The sequence below is a fragment of the Oncorhynchus mykiss genome, chromosome 15 (genome assembly GCF_057628025.1).
Source record: "Oncorhynchus mykiss isolate SJ-2025 chromosome 15, ASM5762802v1, whole genome shotgun sequence".
Lineage (NCBI taxonomy): Eukaryota > Metazoa > Chordata > Actinopteri > Salmoniformes > Salmonidae > Oncorhynchus > Oncorhynchus mykiss.
Genome location: NC_143036.1, coordinates 52,634,275 through 52,659,256, shown reverse-complemented (window position 1 = coordinate 52,659,256; position 24,982 = coordinate 52,634,275). Strand labels below are relative to the sequence as shown.

General features: G+C 43.2%; 2 protein-coding genes across 3 annotated transcripts in view; one reads left to right on the top strand and one right to left on the bottom strand.

Moving 5' to 3' along the window:
• Positions 1-24,982, bottom strand: part of LOC110490220 (synapsin-3) — a 135,846-nt gene that overhangs the window by 38,866 nt on the left and 71,998 nt on the right. The window contains exons 5-6 of the mRNA XM_021563489.3: positions 23,948-24,104; positions 23,360-23,449 (exon numbers count right to left, since the gene is read on the bottom strand). Coding sequence (XP_021419164.3) covers positions 23,360-23,449; positions 23,948-24,104 — 247 coding nt within the window. The remainder of the gene's footprint in view (positions 1-23,359; positions 23,450-23,947; positions 24,105-24,982) is intronic.
• LOC110490221 (metalloproteinase inhibitor 3) lies at positions 3,888-22,449 on the top strand. 2 transcript variants are annotated; one of them, XM_021563492.3, is made up of 5 exons: positions 3,888-4,257; positions 12,486-12,568; positions 13,540-13,651; positions 15,672-15,793; positions 19,735-22,449. In XM_021563492.3, exons 1-5 carry the CDS (start codon positions 4,128-4,130, stop codon positions 19,930-19,932), a joined length of 645 nt encoding a protein of 214 aa, XP_021419167.1. In that variant the 5' UTR covers positions 3,888-4,127; the 3' UTR covers positions 19,933-22,449. The 2 variants fall into 2 exon arrangements, with proteins under 2 accessions (XP_021419167.1, XP_021419166.1); XM_021563491.3 differs by lacking the exon at positions 19,735-22,449 and having other exon boundaries at positions 3,908-4,257; positions 15,672-19,322.

Here is a 24,982-nt window from a genome sequence, read left to right as displayed (position 1 = left end):
CCCCCGCACCTCTCTGTTTTAGAGGGGTTGGGTGAAACGCGGAAAGACACATTTCGGTTGAATGTACTCAGTTGTACAACTAACTAGTGTCCCTGACATGTCGCAAGGATGAGAAGGCCACAATATAAAAACACCCGATGACAGCGATTCCAGTTACTCATAAAACAGTGTACAATTACCGGGTTTATCTTCTAGTTTGACAGCACATAGATCATTGGAATGGTAAACCTAAATCATTTCGAACAGCCCTTTCAGTGGTCAGTCAATGAGACAGCCTTATATGACCAAAGTAAATAGGAAAGTCGTTTTCACTGTGCTCAGCATAGGACGGCCTGTTTCCGCGACGACCCTGCATTCCCTTAGCCTCCTGAAATTCTAAGGAGCTATTTCCATGCTGTCATGCTTCCTGCGTATCCCAACTGCTGTGCGGTGTCTCATTGTCTCATGGCGTAATGCAACATAGTAATTTTGGGGGTTTCTCTGACTCTGACGGTTTGACAGTTCACCAAATATGTAGTGTACAGTATGCAAGGGAGGGAAGAGGGATTCTGGGCACAGAGCAGTGAAGCGGTGTGGTTGTTACTTGGCCCTAGCGTGTCGGAAGTCACTGACCGTTCATCATACTTTAACTACTGGGAGCGGGAGTCCCATTGTGAGTGAGATGGAGAGCACAGGTCAGGGTCTGGGATGTGTTTCCCTTTCCTAGTAGTCAAAGGTCTCCATTGAACATGAACTGATAAAGCCATAATCTCACCGTTAGTTAATGGGAACAGTGAACTGACGGTGGTTTCACCAGAGAGATAGAATGGGTATCACCATCAAAAGCTAAGGAGCTGTCCGTGACGTCTTGCTTTGAAAATTAAATGTTTTAAAATGTGGTGTAGATGAATGAGCTGCTGATAAATACGGAGATGAAAACATTTCAGGGTCACGATAATGCTTCCAGGTTTCCTAGTTGACCTCCTAGCGGATAGGAAGTAGATCCTAGAGTAGCTTCACAATCAACAATGGGCATCACACTGTGCTGACACATCAGAGATAGAATGATTTGACTTTATCGCACAAGAAGTGGCTTCCTTCCGATTAAAGATTGATGCCCAACACCTAAGATCTTCACTCACAAATGAAGTCCGACACCAGTTGACTGAATGGGGGGGTTTGTTTGACCTGCAGTTACCAGACGTCCAGGAAGTTTCAATTAAATAATCTCTCACTTACCCTCTATTAGTCTCACAGGCCTGTTTGGCACGCAGGGATAATGTCTACCAATGCCTAAAGCCACTGTATGTGTGGGTGAGTTAGCCTAAGTGAATTCACTCAGGCCATTATGTTTGGTTAGGGGGATGGAATGTAGTGTAAACTTGAGCCTCGTCAACCTTGATTGGTTTTACTACCATACACTATGTACATTGCCCATCTCATTCACTGTAGTATTTCACATGTTTTCTTCAAAATAAACAGCAGTAAAGCAAAAAGGGGGCCATGTCCCACTTAAGCACTATGGCATGTAGGAGAGGGAGTAGCGTAGGAGAACCAACAGGCAGGAACCTCCGCCCCCCACCCTCTCTCGGCGCTGCTATCTTTTCAACTTTCGCCTCTTCCTGTGTCTATTTAACGGCTTGTCAGTCACATGAAAGGTATTTCCTCTGAGTCACCGCCTGGTCCCTTTTGTCATTACAGAACCACAGAGCCACACATACTGTAGAGCCTTCAAACATTTCTTAGCGCACAATGCCTTCCCAGGCTCCCTGAAGGCTGGCTGGGCAGCTCGCACAAAATAACACGCATTTTTTTTCTACACATAGATTTTTTAGAGATGAGATTATGCGCCTGCATTTTGCTTACAGTACGTTGGCCTACTTAGGACAACAACATTTCCATAAGGTCCTATGACGTTTTTTTGTGTAAAGGACAGATGGGGGTCATATGGAAACGTCACGAGAGATATCACAAAGAGATCACGCAAGGCTGCAACTCCCTCATCATGCCATTCTCTGAGTCACAATCTTTTTATATAAAGTGACTTCAGAAATGTTAGAAAGTAACTATAAAAAGTACACTGACAGAGGCTTAAACTGAGGCCGTGGGGACATAAACAAAGAAACAAAGATGTTATGTGGTTTATTGGAGTATTTGTTTGAAGAATCCTCAGGGACATCAGATGGGAATGGTGGACACCCCCCCCCCCCCCCCCCCACCCCACCCCAGAGGAACCTAATTAGTCTCCAATCTCTGACCCGACAAGGAATGCAACAAATATGATGACTCCGTCATGTTCCAACCTGACAATGGCTCAACGGAGGTTATGTTATCAATGGTTAAACAATGGCCTTCCATATCTCCTGTTTTCTTTGGTTGCTCACCATGAAGTTCTGACATGCCATCTGCATATAAAAGAATGGATCTGGTAAAACTGGACTTTAGCTGTGGTCATCTGATTCTATTCTGTTCCAAAGTTAGTCATCCACGGCTTGTTTATTTTTTTGTCTAGAGGAAGGATTCCAAGGATTTCCAGGATATACGTACTGTACATGTACCCCTGAACAAATACCGGCTGATGATATAGGAAATAGTGCTCAGGAAACAACGGTATAATTCTGAAATAATAAATTAATAGAATATTTATTTGCAGTGTGCCCGTTATTGTACAGTCATAACATGATCTGTGTATGACAGACACCCTTTGCCAACAAATATGTGCTTCTCTGTTGTTAAATGAAATAGGCAGACAAAGGCCTACTGCATGCGATGCACTGCTGCACACACCACTTGTATGTCTTTATGGGCCATATAAGCTAAATGAAGGTGAAACTGCAAAAAAATTAAAATATTTGACCATTTCTGGGTTGTAAGCTGATTGAATTAATGTCATTTCCACCACACTTGCCTGCTGGGCCTGTTCCTATTGAGGTTAACGAAGAACATTCTAAAAGGTGTTGAGGGGCTATAGGGTCATAGTTCATTAGCCTGGGATTACTCTGGCTTTGTTAGATAATTCTCAACCCTAACCCCTAATGTGGCTCCACAGATCAGCCTCCACACACAGCGATATCTCCACTCAGGTTTCTGAACCCTTACATAAAAACACAAAAGGGGAGTAAAAACAGATTTAAATGAATTTGTCTAATTCTAGAGATTGTAGCCAGCGTGAAGGATTGTACCATCGCTCACACTGGGTCACATGAAAAACACGGTTCTCTCTCTCTCAACTTCAGAAGCTTTTGAAAATGAGACTGGTTGTGAGACTAATGCCAATACTCAGAGGTAATTTGGAATGTCGTTTCAAAGGTGTAAAAAGGGCTCTGTGGTTCTCACATTAGAGGTGAATTCATAAGCATACACTGTTTTATACAACAGGTGCAAAACGGTCTAGAGGCCATGTTGTTTTTGACTATATGAAAAGGTACGGTGTAAACAAATGGAGTTCATTATTGCCTGGAATTGAGCCTTGATCACTGACCAGAAAATGCTACAGAAGTTCACAGAACATAAATGGACATTTAGGGGTGAGCCTGGAAAAACCACCAAACCATGTCTTTCTGATACACCCAAGGAAACCTAATTTGTACATGTTGCTGTTTCACTGTTAAAATAAACAAAACATGGTAATAACAACATAAAAACAAATAAGTGCCAAGTTTCCCATTAATTACAACAAATAAATGCTCCTTGAATGTATGAAACATTACATCAGGCTCATGTGGTTTTCCATTCAATGAGCAATTTCCAGCGGTTTTTACTCAGACTGGAATGTTTTATGGCTGACAAAAGTGAAAGGGGGAAAAATATTTTTTTTAAAAAGAGACAAGCACTGTAAAGTCAATTCCAATATGTCATGCATCTGTTATTCTTGATGACATCATCGACGGCTCGAGTCGTGATTGGCTGTTGTGTCGCGAAATCTGGCGAGGTGGGTGGCGTTCCAGCGTCTCGCGCACTATATGTAATTTGTGACTCGAGCTCTGAGACTCAGTGACAGGCAGTACCCTGACCGGAGAGTAGAGTTGGACATACCCACTGAAGCAGACAACAGCTCAACTCGGGACAGACTTTGAATAACTATTCGGCGACATAACTTTTCTGTTTGTAAAGTAAACAGACAACAAGGGAGATTTTACGCACGAAAAATGCAGCCCCTCTGTCACCAACTGCTCAGCTTGCTGTTCGTTTTCAGCAGCCTTCAGATCCATCAACTCACAGAGGCTTGCTCGTGTGCTCTGTCTCACCCGCAAGATGCGTACTGCAACTCTGACATTGGTAAGTCGCATGGTTTGAGTCCACATAGACTATATGTTATGCCAACAAACATGTTCTCTATTTAAATATCTTTTTTAAATATATTTTTTTAAAGATATTTTTTCAGTGGCTTTGTGATATTCTGCATACATGGAATATAATAGAATAATAAACTGTTGTTAGTATAAAGTGATGCAACTTTCAGTCTGGGACCTACAGTATGCGTAATTGGTAAATATATGCCAAACAAAGTTGTGCGTAAAATGTAACCATCACCTAAAAGCACATTTAAAACAGACTGTCAGAATATACCAATTTGCAAGTATCAGATGGCTCATAGGCTAACGGTTTCACTACAACAGCACGCTTTCTGACTAGTCTAAATAAATGCGTCATCTCTCAAATTAGTGAGTCAAGTGAGAGGAAGCTTTACTTTATTTCCCCTTGCTCTGATGAGAGGGAAGAGTTAACGGGAACGGTATCCATGGAAACAGGTCCCACTGATCATAATGTCTTTCAGAGCTAAATGACCACTTGCTGAGCAATAAACCAGAACAGAACAGGCAGACAGTAGCCAGCCAAGGGTTTTACTGCTGACTGAATATTGCACCCATGTGTGGAGGTTACCAATGGCAGATTTGGAGTGGAGACTAGCTACTGTTCTTGGATCTTGGATGCTCTTCTGTTCTGTCTGGCTTCCCATAAGATGTAAGAGCCAAGACTTGGCTAGGAATGTTAAGCAAGTGCTCTTGCAATGAATTTGTGAATTCTACAGTCCTAGTGGTATAGTATTTCCCTTCAAGTGTTTGTGCTCTTCTATGAAATCACATGTTTACTTTCCAATAGGGGCCTGATTCATTCCATTCACGCATTTGATATAGAGATATGGAGTCAGCATTGGTATAATAAAGCCTTGGTTATTGACTTAGATCCACTGTGTTGATTCCTGGGTGATATTTTATTTTGAGGCTGATCCTCGGACCCTCTTGTAGCTGAGATTTCCTTGGCCTCCTGTTCTGAGGAAGGTGGCTTTGTAAAGCTTGTTGTACCACAGGGTCATGCTCTCACAGGCTATGCCAGAATAACATGACCTCAGCTGTTCTTATCGAGGAATGCCTGTCCAACCTGAGCGGTGTTATTGGATAACACTTGTTAATAAGACCAGGTGGGTCCTGGCTCACCACTGTTGCTGCAGGAGACTCATTCCTAGTAAGGGATTATTTGATAAGCCTGAGCAATAATAAGTGTTGTGGGGGGTCTAAGCAGGAGGAAAAAAGTTGAGTGAAAGAGAGGAGTCCACTGGGATATACAGTATTAGGAGAACTGTGTGCAGCTCTTTTGTATTGTGGAACGGAACTGCTGAGTGTGTGTGTGTGTTTGACCAGTCACAGATAGCTTTGTCAGACACAGCCATCAAACGTCCATTAGGGTAGCATAGAGTGGTCCAATGCCCCGGAGCGGAGGAGAGGAGGAAAAGTGGACATCAGAGCTGTTCCGGAGTCTTGCTGAGGACACAACTATGATGTCGTGGTTTTTTTCTGCAGTGATCCCTAGTCCAGCCAGTGAACTACGACTGAAGCCTGACGTGGTCAGAGGAGAGAAAGCTATGTTAACTTTTCAACATATGGCAACTGTTGATTGATGAGCATTGCCTGTTATTTAATTGTAATTATTGGGGCTTATGCTAGTTGGTGACTTGGTTCCATTGTGTTGAAGATGTACAAATGTTACAAGCAGTCAGGTGGCACCTTGCCTTTCATGTCCCCTAAATTGGCTCATCACATTGGCAAGGAGTGGAGCCAAGTGGTCCAGAATCTAGGGCTGGCTTTAACTGCTGCAAGTGAGCACTTGTGAGCTCCACAAAATTCAATTTCCAAGGTCTTGGCTCAGCCAGAAGTGCGCCACGAAAGCCTGTAGCGTGCACAGAACTAGGGATGCCTCTTTCCTCCCACTGCAGCGGACAGTGTCGCAGTAGTCCCAATAAAACAGAACACTGTAAACATGCCATAATGCCAAAGCCAGGATCACATTTCATCATGTCGATGACTCAACTGTAGAGTTATTTTTCCCAGTGGAACAATTGGCCACGGAGAAAGCTTGAGAAAATTCTACGGGAGTAACATGCGCACAATAAATTTGACCATATATCCATCTTCTGCTCATTGAGCCATAACGAAGGCTATCGCTTTCAGTTAGGAGACAGTCGAGGAAGGTTGGACTTCTGTTAGGATATAGGGCTCTAGTGCAGTTATCATGAACATGTAAGCTTATGATGACTATTGCATAATTATTATGCAACTGATGACATTTTTTTGGGCAAGATTTCACGTCAAATTCCGATAGCTCTTGTGTTGTCAGCCAACTGTAAATGGGGTTTGGCATGAACATGATGTTTTTGGACTGTGAAGGGATAACAGTTATCTCCTGGCAACACCTAGAGTTATGATGGATATTCTGATTTGTGTCCCCGTGGGCATGTCCAAACAAACATGTGCTGCAGTCTTTTTCAAACAAGCGTAAGTCCATTTTCTGGGATGAAATGTAGTTCCAAAGGCTTTACATGGCTTTGAATTGCATCACGTCACTGGGGTTTGATGAATGTCACCTTTCATTAACCTTGCAGTGTCAAAATATACCCCTAAAACATACTGTATACAGGTCTATACCTACAAAATATTCCCTATGAAAGATATGAGTTATAAAATGTGCCTTTATCCTCACCCCCCCCCCCCCCCCCCACACACATTTAATTTGAACAGTACTTTCAATGAAGGCTGTTTATTTCGTCAACGACCTATTTTTCCTGACTAAAACTATGACGATAATGGGATGAGATGATCTTGGGGGGGAAAAAAACAAGAACTATTACAAATTACTTTTCATTTTAGTTGACAAAAATATGATGAGACGAGAATTCCCCATGAGACGAATGGACATTTCATTTGACCATGAAGCAAATTTGAATATGTTTTGTCCAATTCTTAGCATGCATGCAGAATATTTCATGCTACCCTCTCATTGGCAGAATTCACATCTTTCAGTTGTGCCGTCTGATTGAGCTCTCCCACACAGCTCCAGGCAATCACTTCGGTCACTCGCCAATCTTCTGAACTGATGCGAAGCCAGGACACTTGACTTGTAACCAACTTCAACTAGAAACACTGCGCACGGTTACATGCACACAATAATGTGATAATTGTGGATAGTCAGGTTAATATAATAGTTAGTTTAAAATGATTACATGCTTGAAAGTCATTCAGGTGCCGTTTTTGGTGAACTCCAAGTGGGCTGTTGTGCCTATTCCTGAGGAGTGGCTTCTGTTTGTTCACTACCATAAAGGCCTGATTGGTGGAGTGCTGCAGAGATGGTTGTCCTTCTGGAAGGTTCTCCCATCTCCACAGAGGAACTCTGGAGCTCTGTCGGAGTGACCATCGGGTTCATGGTCACCTGCCTGACCAAGGCCCTTCTCCCCCAATTGCTCAGTTTGGAAGAGTCTTGGTGGTTCCAAACGTATTCAATTTAAGAATGATGGAGGCCCCAATGTGTTTGGGGACCTTTCAATGCTGCAGAATTTGTGATTGGCTGAAAATAAGAGCTGTAAAATTGTTTCACTTGTAGCCAAGGCTTTATAGCCTATATGGTTAATTATGTCTGGCATTGAATACAATCTGCCACAATATCAATGTTGCCATCTAAGGTAAACTAGGGGAAAGTAGGCTTAGTTGAACAAGGCTATCTGAATGTGCACATGATGGAAGTTAGAGGTAGCTTAAATATAGAACAAAATGCAAAACAATGTGACAAAAGGGCTGTGACTAAAACTAGACAAAAATTGTCCTGAGTTTTAGTTGACTGATAATAACTAAAACTAACAAAGGATGAAATGACAAAAATGTGACTCAGACTAAAAGGTACTTTAAGCACTAAAACTAAATCTATAATAGCTGCCAAAAACCCGAGGGCTGACTATTTTTTGAGGACTATCGACAAACGGCTATGGTTTGCACACAGTGTGAATACCTATATGTGGATTAAAATGCAAATGGTGACCTTTAAGCTCCCCTTAGGTGTAACGCTGAGTGAGGAGAGAGGCTAATTTCCACTGTCAACTTCAAAGGCGACACGGTAGAACATGAATCATCGCAATTTAAGAGCCAGAGGCGAGTTCAAAGCCTGCTCCTGTTGTTTCATAGGCCCTGCTCCATAATCACCAGCAGCACCCGCTCTAATAGATGAATCAGACAGACTTTTTGAATTGAGGAAATGAGGGTACATATAAAAAAGATACAACAAAGAGAAGACAGCATGTTAAATACCAACTCCAAATAACCTGAGGGTAACTTCGCAATCAGTGCAGTGGCTGGCTGTGATATAGCATTCGGCTGGCAGCGTAAGGAGTTCAACTATGTCAGCTGATACATGTTCTCTCAATGAACCCTTCCTTGCATTTCTAGACAACAGTCGAATATCCATTTCCTGACCATTTTTTTCTTGCCGCATACGTAGGCTACTTGAGACAGAGAGACGGAGAGCTAGAGACAGAGAGGTTGCTTTTGGTGCACAGCAGACCTACTGGGATGTAATTTAATTGGTGACTGAAAAAGCCAATTCACATTGGAAGGCTGTTTTTCTAAAGCTTTTCATGCAGCAGATTAGCGTTTCGGTCGGCCCTAGCTACACTTTGGCCTTGGAGTTTAATATCCCTTCACGGCCAAGGTCCACGTTCCCAAGGAGCTGAGGTGTCAGGAGCAGACCTTTACATTCTCGTGTCATGCACCAATTCAGTATAGAAGATTACAGCTGTGGGTAAGTGTGGCTTGGCCTGAGATAAGAACCTTGGAGAAACATGTAGTTTAGACTGGTATAAGCTAGTTCTCAGAGTGGTGAGGGAGGAGGTCCTCAAGTTACCCTGTCCTTTCTCTTGGGAGGCCTGGAGAGGGAAGCAATGAGCTATTGCTAAATAAGTTACTATAGGTTGCAATAATGCAAAACCCAATCCTATTCTCTTCTGCTACCTAATCGTCTTCCCAACTGCCAGAGGGCATAGATGGTCCCATATTATGAGGAACATTATGTCATCTGGGATCAGCTCGGCGCATTCAAATCAGCTTTATTCCATAAGGCCAGCGTTCCTTCCTGTTAAAATAGGTCAAGAAGTCAAAAGGTGCAAGATTCCCTGTATGTTTGACATGGACACCCTGTGAGACAGGCATATCGAGTGTCTAAGCCAACTTCAATCACCAGTGTAATCCATGACTGCTTCTGAAACAGTAGTACCCTGTTCCCTATACAGTGAATTACATTTGATCAGACCTACACATCCCATGTTGGTTCAATTGCGTCTATCTCTCCGGTGAACTAGTGAGGACATTTCTTTTCTATTAAGTGTAATCCAACTCCGGGTGTGGTCGGCTCTGACGCCTCGAAAAGAGGAAGAGTGCTTATAGAGAGTAGTTTACCCATTGAGTGTGTCATACTCAGTAGCATCGTTTTCCCCGCCCACTCACCTCAGATCATGTTCAGAATCAGTCTCAGCCACCAAAAACACACAGATAGTTTATAACGCTGGTTATACACCACCAAATTACTTTTCCCTATTCTTCCCCTCTCCATATGACCGTCTGTTTCAACCTTGGCATGGTGACTTTTCCCTCATCATGCAATCTGTTTGCTGCGGTCACAATTTAGCCCGAGGCGCCTCACAAGAGTCACAGGCAAAAATGTAAAGCAGGAGGAGGCTTAAACTGCTTGATTGAATTACATTCCCACTTGCGTTGCGATTAGCATTTGAATGCAGAGTTTAGTAATCCAATGCTTCGGGGAAGAGATACCGTGCTAAATGAATTCAATTACTTTCTCTGTCGTACCCCAGTTACTTCTCCTTATCAACAAAAAAATCCACCCACTTTCCACGGAGAATGTATGTCAAATCCACTGCAAAACATGAATATGCATGCGGCAGAAACAGGAGAATAGCACTCGCCTGTAATTGCTATTTGTGTGTTGCAGCACAGAGAGAGAGAGTGAGAGAGGGAGAGAGAGAGACAGAGCAGGGGGCACTAACTCTATATAGAGCTGAAAGAGACTTCTAGCTGCAGTGCCGTTTACAGCTAAACTAACCGGTACCAGTCAGGTGGATATCTTATGCAGTGCTTGGGCTTAGAATTGGGTCACATAAACACTCACAATTTGGTCATGTCTGACACTGGGGCCAGGACCTAGCCTGAAGAGGCATCTTGAAAGAGAACTCGGTGGTCAGGAGTAAATATAGCTAGCGTTCTGAATTCGCCCCAGGCCCCTTCCCTTGGAGGTCAAAGGGTCGCTGTAGGGAATAACACAAATCCTCTGTCTCATCAGCAGCTGCGGCCTTTCACACATTCCGCCAGGCAATGACTTCGGCACCACCCAATTAGTGGCTGCCGGCCCAGTGGCGAGCGTGTCCCGCCTCAAAGAGCATTTGGTGTTACTGTTGGACTCTTGTTCAGCGATATGACCTATGACTCCTACGCCTAATAGCATTTGAAGGCTCAACGCAATGCGCTTTGGAATTGGAGTCTTGTCATTTTGGGTGGGGAAAGCTGTCTTTGCAATGGAGTTTAGGTTTTAAGGGGAAGGCATGTTTTGGGCTACTGGCTTCTGAAAATAGTTTGAGGGATCAGTGCATCATATCTGTGCATCATATCAGTGTATCACATTACATAAGTAGGGATCCGAGTAGCATACGTTCTATCTTCATATTCCACAGTAATAGTGCCTATGGTCTATACAATTACATCAGTGAAAGTAGCATTCATTTGACTCTGCATAGCAGAGACTGGTTAGGTAACAATGCTGTGAGGCTCATAATATGCGAGTTGCCTGATTAATAGAGCAGATGTCCTTGGGTACATTGGCTCAAAAAAGGTCACCAAGAACCTGAATAGGTTGAAAATAATCTTTGCCTTATACATGGATGTGAGATTCTCTAACAGCTATCAATTGGATGGCATGGCTCTATTAGAGAGTCATGTCATTCTAAGCTGGCAGGTGAAAATGTGAGCATGTGAGCTCCATTGAAGGTGTTCATGTCACCTCACCGGAATCTTCTAGGAGACTTTTCTATTCAAAAAATACCAGGATTACTGCTTTTCTTTTATTAGACTCCCTTTGCTGCCCATTTCTGTGTGTCCGGGACTTAAATGCAGACTATGACGCTATAAGAGGAGATGTTACAGTACATCCCTTCTTCACTCTATCTAGAGCAGTGAGACGCGCTTCCCCTTTTTCCCTCCCGGCTCGAGAATGTCAGCCTCAAAGGAATGTGGGAAGGAAATTCCGGAGAGGAAAGATAAACATCCCCATCGTTAGTTATGTCTCTGGCTGTCAGGCTGCGGGGAGCAGGTGAACTTGACTCGAGTCAAGTTCCACTACCCTTCCACTACCCCTTCTCCCCCGGGGGGCCTCAGAGCTCTGATACAAGTACTCTGGGGAGGACCCTATTCACTGGCCTAAATGAGGCTTCGTTCATAAGCCAATCCCCCACACAATGGACCCACTTACTTTAAAAGGAGTGAAAGCAAACAAGGTGATTCCACAGCCAAACTGTTTCACCTAGCCGCTGTTTACATGAGGGTGAGCAGCACTGATATGATCTTTTCCCACCCTGTGCTGAATGTAAAGAAAGGAGGTTGTTTGTGGAGACACATGGTTTTACGATACAGGGACAAGGCTGGAGGGGGTAGTAATAAAACCGTGGCCTCATTTTCACTGTCCTGAAGACGAACTGCTTTGGCCTCTGAGTCAAATTCAAATGCTAGCCTCCTAGTCTTCCCTTGGACTTGTTTGGCAAGCAGAAGCAATCCATAAAAACAAATTAATATATTTTAAACTGAGCTAAACCATTACAAAATCTTCCCTGGGTCTCTCCTCTAGAGGCTGGGTTTTTAATGAGCTTTGGAAAAGCAATGAGCAGCCCAATGCATTCTAGGGTCCTAATCGGGAGTTGATATCACCCTGCTTCTAGCTAAAGCATTTGTTGGGGTGATGTGTTGGGTTGTTGAACACATATTGGACATACTACTTGGGCTTCTCTTTTGATGCTCACACAAGCACATCAGCCTGGCTCCAGACGTCAGGGACAGAGACAAGACTTGCTCTGATGTGTCCTAAATTCAGAATCATCCAATATGCTGGATTTGGCAGCCAGGGGCTTTCCAATCGCCGCCCATTGCATAATCGAATAATTCTGTGCTTGTGTCTTCTGTCTACAGTGATCCGTGCCAAAGTGGTGGGCAAGAAGTTACTGAAGGACGGGCCTTTTGGCACCATGCGTTACACGGTCAAACAGATGAAGGTAAGCCGCCATCGCATCATTCAGCCCGAGTTTTACGCAATCTGGCCCATACCTTGAAGGGCATAACCGGACTCTGGGAAAACAGCACAAGGCCTTAAGAATCACTAACCAGCTCATAGGCTTTGAAACTGGAGACCAGTGTACCACTGTAGGCCTACTAAAATGATACGGGGGATGACTAGGCTACTGTAGCAGTGTCACTTAAGTTAAAGGGCAATCCCTAATTCTTATAACCAAAACATGAGTTCACCGATGCCGTGAAATGGCCAAGCTTTTCCATTAAGTGCCACGAGAGTATGTTACAGAGGACTAGACGTGGTTTTCATCATTACATCTAACACTGGGCCCTGTGGCAAGAAGGTTTGGCTAATCCAATTTAAGTGTGTTTGAATATTTGTTTGGCCTATGGAATCCAATGTAGTCGTAATGGTCTAAAGACAATCGCCTCCCAGTAAATAAATCACGAAGAGTGGAGCTTTGTTGCCCCTAGAAACATTTTCCCAGAAATCCCAGAGTTTTAGGTCCCTACGGCTCGCCTCTTTTACGGTTTGTCCTGTTATTTCAAAGAATAGCCGCGTCTAAACAGGGATTTCCTGTTGTTCCCAGACAAATACATCACGATGGAACAAACACAACAAATTCCAGGGCAAACATTTACTTTGTCTGGCAGCGTTTGTGTTCCGCGCACCTGAACTCAATGGGTGGACCCACGGTTCAACCCCAAAGTCACGTCTTCATTATGTCCTGTGATTATGTTCGTTTTCATGTGGTTAATGATAGCGTCAGTGGCCTCTTCCTCTACCAACCTGAATTCTTGGAAGCGATGTCATCTCATGATACTGTGTTTATTGTTGTGGATTCCTGACAACTCAATAATTCCAGTTGGGTCAGAAGCAAGAACAAGTGCCAGAGGTGTTTGATCATCATTCCAGATTATATTAACACTCTGTTTGTCGTGGTCTGTTTGGCAGATGTACAAAGGATTCAACAAAATGCAGCACGTTCAGCACATCTACACAGATGCCTCTGAGAGTTTGTGTGGAGTCAAGTTCGACATCAACAAGTACCAGTATCTGATCACAGGTGAGTCACTATTCAACCATTCATTGCAACTGATCTGAAAAGCGGACATCTAATGTACAGTACTTGGCGGGCTGCATAGTTGTCACGGTGGTGTCAGAAACAATGTCTTTCCATTCAGAGCTAGTAATAAGCAATAGAAACTGCCTCAGGAGCTGCCTCAGAAGCACATGACCAAAAACAAATTAGCGAGGCAAGCAAGCACATCAGTGGAGTTGACTCCAGCTTGTTCTCCCAGGCCTGTTTCCCTAACTACCTCTCTGCAGCACAATGGCAGCGTTGCTAACGGCAGCCCCATTTTTTTTGGGGGGGGGGGGTAAATACAACTACCCCCCCCCCCCCCCTTGCCTCCTCCCTGAAGACTTCTTGACTGATCTGTGACACAAACTTTCCCACTATTTATAACCTCCCGTCTGTGAGAGACGAGAGAGAGGCAGGGCGGCACTTATTTTTTTGGAGCGTTTCCTTCTCCTTTAGGGCATAAACACCCTCCTTTTCTCTTATAATTAACAGTTCTAGCAAGACGTTCTGGCGTTTCCAGTGCGGGCAGGCATTTATCAAGTTCAAGTTTTATTTATTAGTCGTATGTACAGGATACAGATGGTATACACCATCCAACGAAATGCTTAGCTGCATGCTACACATACATACTTGTGTAGTATGAATGTATACGTGTGTGTGTGTGGATGAGTGTATGTCAGTGTGGGTGTGTGCGTGAGCGCATGTGTGCTAAGGTGCGGAGAGTAAGTGGTCAGTCCAATTCAAGTGTTCGGCAGTCTGATGGCTTGTAGATAGAAATGGTCTCTGAGCCTATGAGTTGCTATGGAGAGTCGGAGAGTAGTTTAGTGAGACCTAGTGTGGCTGTCACACTGTTTTAGCTGTGTGTTGTATGTTCCCATCACTACGTCCCAAACCTGTAAACATGCCCTATGAAGCCAATGAAACATAAGGAAGGAAATCACCCCTGGCAACACAAGTGTGTGTTTATTGTGGCTGGGTGATTATGACATCACAGTCATCCAGGCCAGGCAGCAGCTCTAGCTCTGGTTTGGGGAGTGAGTCTATAATTGGGTCTTGTGTCCCTGGGCCATACTGTATCAGGACTCAATTACAGGCATGTTAAATACGCCAAGGCCTGATAGATTAACTCCACGGGTTAGGCTTTGATCAACCCAGAGTGAGTGCACGGCCGCCTGATTAGCTGATTAGCCACTAGCCTGGTCCCAGATCTGCTTGTGCTGTCTTACCATCTACTATACCAACTACAATTTGGGAACAGGCTAATGCCCCTCTCTCACCATTGTCTAATAACTTTGCCAGAGACACCAATAATCCATATGGAAATCGGTCTAAGAGTTGTGTGTTTGCCAGCTTTCAGCTCAGTGTATGATGACGACAGGACAGTGTAGCACTAGCAAGGGACACACTGTTACAAACAACCATGTTGTTTGAGTGCTAGCTGGCGGTCTACAGTGTAGGGTGAACCTGTTTTGCAGCAGAGGTTGTCATCCTGATATCGGTGGTAAGCTGTGAATGGCCTAACCTAAGAATAGAAGTAAGACAACCTTTTGCAAATTCTGAAATAGGGGTGTTGGTTTCATATGGGATTTACTGTACAAGATTGTCTTACCATAGTTAAAAAGCTTTGGACCGCTTGTTTGACTGGTGTATTTATGCGGATCGAGGTATGGCAATTATACAATTAGCCAAAAATATATTATGGATGACATCTGACTCTTTGGACAACTGACACTTTCCCATGTCATTGGGAATATGACATGGCATTGGGAATATGACATGGCATTGGGAATATGACATGGCATTGGGAATACGACATGGCATTGGGAATATGACATGACATGGCATTGGGAATATGACATGGCATTGTTTTTCAGTCTTCAGTTTTTGGGGGAAACAAACAAACCATTGTAATGAATGTTTTGTAAGTCATGAAATAATTCACCAACGATGAATTAAAAAAAAAAAAAAGCTGATCTGTAACCAAACCTCTCTCTCCCCTCAGGCCGCGTGTTTGACGGCAAGGTCTACACCGGGCTGTGTAATTTCAACCAGCCATGGGAGCGCCTCTCGCTGGCCCAGAAGAAGGGCATCAACCACCGCTACCAGCTGGGCTGCAACTGCAGGGTGAGTGGCAACAACTGCGCTCTCGGGGAGAATATGGATGAAGTGGCTCCGGGGGAGAATATGGATAAGATGGCTATGGAGAAGGAAGCTAAAGCAACCCAACAGCAGCAGAGCCAAGATGGAGGAGTAGGAGCCAAAAAGAGGGGCAGGGGCCGGGGCAGAGGCCGGGGCAGAGGCAGGCAGAACCAGAACACCCTGCTTACTGCAAAGCATACCATCCTGCTCTGAGCAGCTCTCTGCTCGTCTATCTAGAAGACTTCTTACCACAGTTGGGGTTGCCCCTCTTCAAAGACACAAGGCACTTCATAATCTCCATATGTTATTCGATATCGGATATTGGCTGTAGAATAGGAGGGGAAATAATGTGTTCATTTTATGATCATAATGACTTTAGTGGCCTTGCATATATTGGGTCAAATAGATTATGCTGATGAACTGCGACCAATTATGAAATCCTTGCCAAACCATTTAAAACGTTTCCCTCTTCTTAAGTGTAGCACAATACAAGCATGACTATCAAAATATATACCAAATCATTTTGATTATGTAATTGTAACTTTTCTGATTGTAGGGACATACTAATTCCAGATAGTGACTGAATGATATAATGTAAAGGTTTAAGCTGTCAGGAATATATAAGTGTCCCCTTTCCGTTTTGGCATCATAACGGATAATACACATCCATGAATGTAACTGAAGAGACAGATGGGAAGACGAGGAGAGAGAGAAAAGAGAGATTTATAATGATCTTTGGGAGTTATTAAATCATTTATCTACACTGGAATGACTTTCCCTGTTATTCCAAACCCTGAATTGAGCGCTCGGTCGGACCTCCTTTATGCGGGACCTGCTCCTGTGCAGCTCCAGTCCAGGCTCATAAATATCCTGCTGTACTGCATGGCTCCAGACACACCATCTGGTCTGCCCATCACTGCCCCATCAACAACAATAAGTGCATTGCCAGACAGGAGTATCTACGGAGTCCAAATGCTATCCAACACCTTTCAAACTGCTCACACCCAAACTGCTGAAAGGGTTGTAATGTTAAGACACGTTAGGCGTACAGTGAGTCTTAGAGGCCAACATAGAACAATGGAGGTGAACGTATGCCTGTGACCAAACATGGCAAGTCAGCATCAGGAATGAAAAACAAACTTGGACAGAACTCGCCATGGTAGAAGCATATTTTTTGTTGTTCATTGTCCATTTCAGTTCAAATGTAATCTTTAATCTGAAGGGGGGGAAAAAATCACACACAAATGTGTTCTAGCAATAGGCTGCTGCTACACAACACCTCATTGTGTGAACCCCTATGAAGCAGCATGCTAACTGTCTGAGAAGACAAGTCAACAGACAGACAGCGGCAGTGCAGACACAGCCGTCTCTGTGGTTTTTATATCAAGTGCAAGAACCTCCTAGAGATCCCTTAGAGTGCGAACGTCACACTTCACTGACGCTTCAGCCAAATCATTAAAACCACGGTTTGTCATCTTTTGCATTCTTCAACAAATGATGATTTACAGCTAAGGAATGCAGGAAGCATGTGAAAATAATCCACTGCAGTGTATTAAAAACCATTGGCCTCAGTAAATGATTAAAAAGCTAACTGTCCATAACATAGCCCCATGAACACCAGAACTAGTTAAACTTCATTGAAAATGCTTGCACCATATGGACCATAAAGAATGCGTTCAGCTTCACCCATATTCCTCAAGCTCTCTGCTGTCGATTCCTCTGGCTCTGTCATTACTGTACACACAGCTTTTACCGAAACACCTCTTTGGATTTCTCTAAAACTCACAGTGTATTTGTCAGTTAGTTTCTCAGTTTCTAATTTCTCACCTTTAAAGACATTTGGCAGGCTATACAGTGCATTCGGAAAGTATTCAGACACATTTTGTTACCTTAGAGGCTTATTCTAAAATGGATTACATTGTTTCCCCCCCCCCTCGTGACGCTACAAGTTTGGCACACCTGTATTTGGGGATTTTCTCCCATTCTTCTCTGCAGATCCTCTCAAGCTCTGTCAGGTTGGATGGGGAGCATTGGTGCATAGCTATTTTCAGAGATATATGATCGGATTCAAGTCCGGGCTCTGGCTGGGGCACTCAAGGACATTAAGAAACGTGTCCCAAAGCTACTCCTGCGTTGTCTTAGCTGTGTTTAGGGTCGTTGTCCTGTTGGAAGGTGAACCTTCGCCCGAGTCTGAGGTCCTGAGCGCTCTGGAGCAGGTTTTCATCAAAGATCTCTCTGTACTTTTCTCCATTCATCTTTCCCTCAATCCTGACTATTCTCCCAGTCCCTGCCTCTGAAAAACATCCCCACAGCATGACGCTGGCACCACCATGCTTCACCGTAGAGATGAAAGTTCCAGGTTTCCTCCAGACGTGATGCTTGGTATTCAGGCAAGAGTTACATTTTGGTTTCATCACACCAGAGAATCTTGTTTATCATGGTCTGAGAGTCCTTTAGGTGCCTTTTGGCAAACTCCAAGCGGGCTTTCATGTGCCTTTTACTGAAGGCACTCAACCATAAAGGCTTGATTGGTGGAGTGCTGCAGAGATGGTTGTCCTTCTGAAAGGTTCTCCCATCTCCACAGAAGAACTCTGGAGCTCTGTCAGTGACCATCGGGTTCTTGGTCACCTCCCTGACCAAAGCTCTTCTCCCGATTGCTCAGTTTGGCTGGGTGGCCAGCTCTAGGAAGAGTCGGTGGTTCCAAACTTCTTCCATTTAAGAATGACGGAGGCCACTGTGTTCTTGGGAACCTTCAATGCTGCAGAAAATGTTTGGTACCCTTCCCCAGATCTGTGCCTTGACACAATCCTGTCTCGGAGCTCTACGGACAATTCCTTCGACATCATGGCTTGGTTTCTGCTCTGACATGCACTGTCAACTATGGGACCTTATATAGACAAGTGTGTGCCTTTCCAAATCATGTCCAATCAATAGAATTTACCACAGGTGGACTTCTAGAAACATCTCAAGGATGATCAATGGAAACAGGATGCACCGGAGCTCAATTTCATGTCTCATAGCAAAGGGTCTGAATACTTGTAAATAAGGTATTTCTGTATTGTTTTTTTTGTAAAAATTTGCAAACATTTCTAAAAATCTGTTTTCGCTTTGTCATTATGGAGTATTGTGTGTACATTGAGGATTTTTTCAAATGTAATCAATTTCAGAGTAAGGCTGTAACTTAACAAAATGTAGAAAAGGTCAAGAGGTCTGAATACTTTCTGAAGGCACTGTATGTGAGAAGGAAATTTGAAGTTTAAAGGATGTTGATGGAATTGCAGTTTGACTTCTCCATTCCCTAATGGAAAACTACAAACTAAGTAGTGGACTTTCATTTCAGAGGCTGGCAATTAGATTCATATTCGAACTCCACTGGCTTATCTACAGGAAACTACATTTGAATTGAAACCATCCATTCATTCATTCATCCTGTAGAGCAATGAGTATAAAATGCATTGATGAGTTTTTTTTAATTGTAATGTAATGAATTACATAAACTACAAAAAGATCTTGACTCACCTCACTCTTTGCTGATTCAACCCAATTATCTGGAGGGATTTAGACTTAAATCACTTCCTTTTTCTCCTATTCAAAATCAAATTCTCCACATATTAAGTCTTGTGTACAAGATGATGCGTTGCTTCAGCCTGTCCTGAAATGCTAATTCTGTCTTGGCCTTGTTCATTTACTGCTGGATGTAGACTCACTGTGCTTTGAAATGGTCAATATTTAACAGAAAACGAAATTCGTATATCTGTCACGTATCCTAAATCAGAATTGTTGTCAATCAAAAAATGATTCAATTGAACTTTATTCAAGTCAAACTGTAAACACACAGTGAGCCTTCACCAGTATGCTGTGGCATTATTCCATTTTATTTTCCTGCTTTACGGCTACATCTTTAGTTTCGCTTCTTCTCTCTGTAGATTAAGCCCTGCCACTACCTGCCCTGCTTTGTGACCTCAAAGAACGAGTGCCTGTGGACGGACATGCTGTCCCACTTCGGCTACCCCGGCTACCAGTCCCGGCACTACGCCTGTATCCAGCAGAAAGAGGGCTACTGCAGCTGGTACCGGGGGATGGCCGGCCGTGACAAAACCACCATCAACTCCACCGACCCCTGAGCGTAAACCACAACCAACCCCCAAAACCATCACAACTTTCTTGAGTTTCTTCTCCTCTTCCTCTCACTCTTCTACACCTTTCCCAAACTCCCCCACGGCCCTCGTCAACCGCAGAGTATTACAGAACTCTTAAAACGTACAGTACTAGCCCCAAGTGACCACTCCTACGTCCTCTGACGAAATATACGAGACCTAAAATAATCAGTGCCTGGCTGTCTCATAGAAATAGCACTTCATGCTGTACATTTCAGTTTCTCCCACCTAACTTTTCCTACATTTTCCCTAGCTATCAATGAGCAGAAATTAGACCCGATCCCAGTCAACTTTTTTCAGACTGCAATAACAACAAACTATCGTAAGGCTTATTATGGGTGGGATGGCATTTCAGAACGGCAGTTTCCAGCAATACATAATGGTGAAAATGATTTGAATATTAAGTGTGTGGTGCAGACCGTATCAACAAAGCTCCCACAACATAATGTTATCCTCAACACAGGTTATGCACAGTAACCAGACACATTGTCACCAGTACGAGGGCAATGCCAACACGAGGTATGACCTCTGAAAAGCAATACCTCTTGCTCCAGTCACACAAAGGTATTTTATTGGTATTTAACAATGATTTTGAATCACATGAAAGTGTATATGTATGTGTTGACAGTTTATACTGTCTAACATGTCTATTTATATGAATGATGCAATCTTTGCCTCCCTGACTGCTTGCACTGTAAAGTTCATTCTAGGTTGTATTAAATTGCATTTACATTTTTAGTAATTTAGCAGATCACACTATATGAATGCATTGCTAATATCGGACAAAGAATTGATTGAGTATAGCTATATTCTCTTCTCCGTAACCAGCACTAAGAATGACCCTTACAGCTCAAGCACAGGGAATTCTTAATCTTTCGCAGAGAAATGGATGCAAGTTATTTAATTTGTTTTGCTGTATATGATATAAGCTACAAAGCAATGAACAGTTGACTCGACTGAAACCTCTGTAGTAGATTTATTTATCCTTGTTTGTCGAATCAGACAATATCCATGCAAATACTACAAACAAAATCAACTATCCTACTAAAATAGCCAAATATATATATCTTTGTATCTGGCCAAAACTGTACCATCACTACCCTGTTTGGCTGTCATGAAGGACCAGAATCCCAAATTGTGTTTGTAAAGCATTGATTTAATGTTAGTTCTGTGTTAGATCCGCCTTCAGCAGATTTTGAATGATGGTACTTTTGCCCAATCACAGTTCCCCTTCTGGTTCTCATGAGGGAAGGAACATTTTAAAGCAGAGGTTTCAGACAAAACAAAGTGTTTTCATAAATGTATATTCCATTTGTGTAAGTATTTTAACTATTTCAGATGAAACTGATGAAAATAACACTATTGTCACTAAACTCTTCTACTTTTGTTGAGTTTTCCAGTTCAGTATCTTCAGTCCATTCCTTTAGAAACAGAGATGCCTCAGCAGGAGTTAGAAGTCTTTGCCCAGTCTCTCAGCTCTGCCCACTTTTCCATTATGTTCAGAAAAGGCCATGCCAAGTTGGTGTTGAACAGAATAGAGTCCGGCCCTGACGTGACAGTTTTAGAAGGAAATCCACAAAAATATAGTTTAGTCAATTTATTATTCACGTAATCTATTATAACGTGAGGAACTCAAATTAAATCTAAATCTTGCCTCCTCCGCAAGGCACTTCTTACATGAAACACAATTACTTCAGGCACTATATATATATAAAACTTATCTCATTCAACAATGTAGAACAGAAAATTGTAAAACAATGTCAAATTCGACATTTCCGACCATCACAAAAGGAGAGGAGGTAGAGGTGGTTCATCGGTCTCATCACGTTTCCCCACTGCTGAGCTTCTGACACCTCCAGGCCTTGGCTGAGCTTGAAGCATAATCCAGAGGCAGACTCCTCAGTAGTCTGAGAGGACTACTATGCCACAGAGATATCACTAAAGCCTGAACGTTCCACATCAGCAACACTGTTCTTGTTCTCCTCAGGCAGTTAGAAGTAGAGCTGGTTTAGCATTGAGAGAATGGTGGGCTCGGTGAGCGTAGCCCGATAGTTCCGGAAAGCCGGATAGTATGTAGTCTTCATGTAGATCCATCCTTTAGTTAGAATACTGGGAAGGTTCCTCGGTATGTTTAGCCTTCATTGACACACTTCTCTGGTTGTCAGTCTTGAGTTGTTTCCATCTCCCTCACCTGGTTTTAGAAGTTTCTCTCTCTTCGGCCTTGGCATCTCTGTACCTGTATTTTTTTTGTGGTTCATGTTTGTGTAAATTTACTGTCTGCTTAACACAGAAACACTTGGTCAAGTCGATCCAGACTGCATTTTAAAAGGAAGCTGGCAAAAGGTTGTGTACCATGTGTGTGTATACACTGATTCCTAAAAAGGGGGGAGGGCGAGCGACCGTTTCCTTGTAGGGGTTGCAGAAATGTTTGACTTAATTTCTGTGTTTTATATTTTTATAATAAAGATTTAATGAAAAAATGGACCATATGAGTTTGCATTGATTCTTGTGCTGTTGTTTTCTTGAAGTCAAAGTAGCACACCTGGTCATGATCCAAGCTCAGTATTTTATCACGGTCACAAGGCAAATTTGGACCTGTCCTTTTATAGCAATATCTTTGTGATATCATAGAACAATCTGTAAAGTCAGGAGCTACATTACATAATGGAATTACACACAATTGTTCCAACTTGCACATTCAACTTTGCACCAGTTAGATTACACCAGTAAATAGGTAAGCGCATTAAAAAATTGCTTTATAAATACCATAAAAATGGTTGATGAAATGGTAGCAAGCTCCAACAAGGCTGTCACTTAGAGGCTAATCAATCCCACCTGTTTGTCATTGGCCTAGAAAATATGTTCATAGAAACATGTCCAGCTGCTACACTTGATAGTTTGGAGCAACCTTAAACCTACTTACCTGGCACTGTCTCTTTAAGATCCATGGGCTTCAGTGTTGTGATGCCCATAGTGTTGCACTGAGACATAACAATTATTTTGTTATGACTACTTTGAGGACAACATTCTTCAAGTGGTCTGTGTTTTCGCTGCCTGAAGTACCATAAACTCAACTGATAGGGGATTGGAAACTACAACCAGAGAAAATGAAGTTGGGCAACAATAGGAGCTGCACTCTGGCCGAGACATTTTACTAATCAGCTTGAAGGTTTGCACATGACGCCACAGGAAATATTGTGACCCACCCCCTTACTTTCTCACTGTTTCCCGCTTTTGCCCTTGTGACACTTGTCTACCCCAAGTTAGACAAGTGTCACAAGGGCAGAAATCAAGATGATCTGAAAACACATTCATTCTATGTCTATATGAAGATGGTAACGCAGTAAAGCAGAACACGCATTATAAACAAACAGTGTGTCAGGAAGGCGCTCACCATCTGGGTGTGGTTGGGGTAGAAGGTCTGTTCGTTCAGTGGGAACTTCTCTGGGCCCAGGGAGTGGTAGAGCTCAATCATGTGGGAAAACTGCAAGCAGAAACAAAACACGAGACACCATTCTACCGTAGTAACTGTATATAGAAGGCGGGATAGAAAGTGTCTTATACTACTGTAGTTATCTGGAGACAAAAAACGGACACCTTGAAAGCTGAATGCAGCCCTATCCATTAAAAATGTTTTTAGTTAGAAACTTTGACCTTTAAAACAGGTAAGTTCCCGGAATGTTTTGTCTATTACCGCCAACATGTTTTGTCTGGGTTCTAAAGACTGTAGCCATGGTACAAATGTAACTTGGCCCGGCTCCAGCTCCAGCGCACCTTGCCTGGCCGCCTCTCTGCTGTTAAAACAGGGTGAATAATAACGGGTCTTACTGGAGGCCCCTGGTCTGGCTGTTTCAGAAACAGGTGTTATGGCTACTTTTAATAGCCCAAATAAATCAGTCTGCGGCGGCCGCTAAGGGCCTCTTTATGTGGGGTAAGATGGGGGGTGGAAAGGCGGTAAGGAGGCAGGTTATGGATCACGCACCACCCAGGGTTTGCTGCAAAAGTTGTAGATGGAGAGCAGGGAGTTGATGCTGGCGACTCCCCCGTATTGAAGGCCAATCACCAGGCTCCTGAAGTCTTCGCCCGGAGTCATGCTGTAGGCATGCTGGCGAATCAGGACAAAGTCTGGCTTGAAGGATCTGGAGAAAGACAAAACAAAGTGGGACATGAGATAACAGAAACCAACAACATGCTGATGTCAAGGTAAAGTGAAAGTAAGGGCACATTCTACCACCCTGACTTTCACATTATCTGCTTCGCCAAAACATTGATACAAACGGGAAGAAAACATCTGTACCACTGGGCACACACACTTGTTGAATTAACGTTTCCACGTCATTTCAATAAAAAGACGTTGAACCTACGTGGAATAGATGTTAAATTGACGTCTGTGTCCAGTGGCGTGTGCCTCACGGACTGCTGATGACACTACACTACACTGTGAAGACAGACGAACTGTTGCCAGTAGGGCATTTTAGAGACCTGGATATTTGTTACAAATGTATCTTTAGCATATATATTAAATCACAAAGATTGGTGCATGCATACTGTATTTCATTACTGACTTTGTCACCCAAGTTCCAGACCTCAAGCAGTCGAACTGCAACGACAGTAGCCATCGTAGAGCCTTTCCAAAGTCCAACACAGCAGCTGTAACTGCTCAGAGCCCAGACCGATAGTATCTGTCACCGCATTAACACGTTAAGATTACAGGCAGCTCACTATTTACAAGGAGGAAAAAAGCTCCATTATTCAAAGGCCATAGGAGGAGGGCGAACAAAGGAACGCTGGTCAGAGTCAGAGAAGCTAATCTTTTTGGACCATCTATCCAATTAACGCAGCCTAATCCCTCTCATTACAAACTGTTCTGGGAATAGGGCCAAGTAACCCATCAGGGACCTGGGAGGATTGTATCACATCTTGCTATGATTAAGATAAAGAGGGAGAAAATTCCACTCTTTAACTGAAGGCAGGTATGCAGGGATATGTCCCCCCCCCCAAAGATTAATTCAGCTTA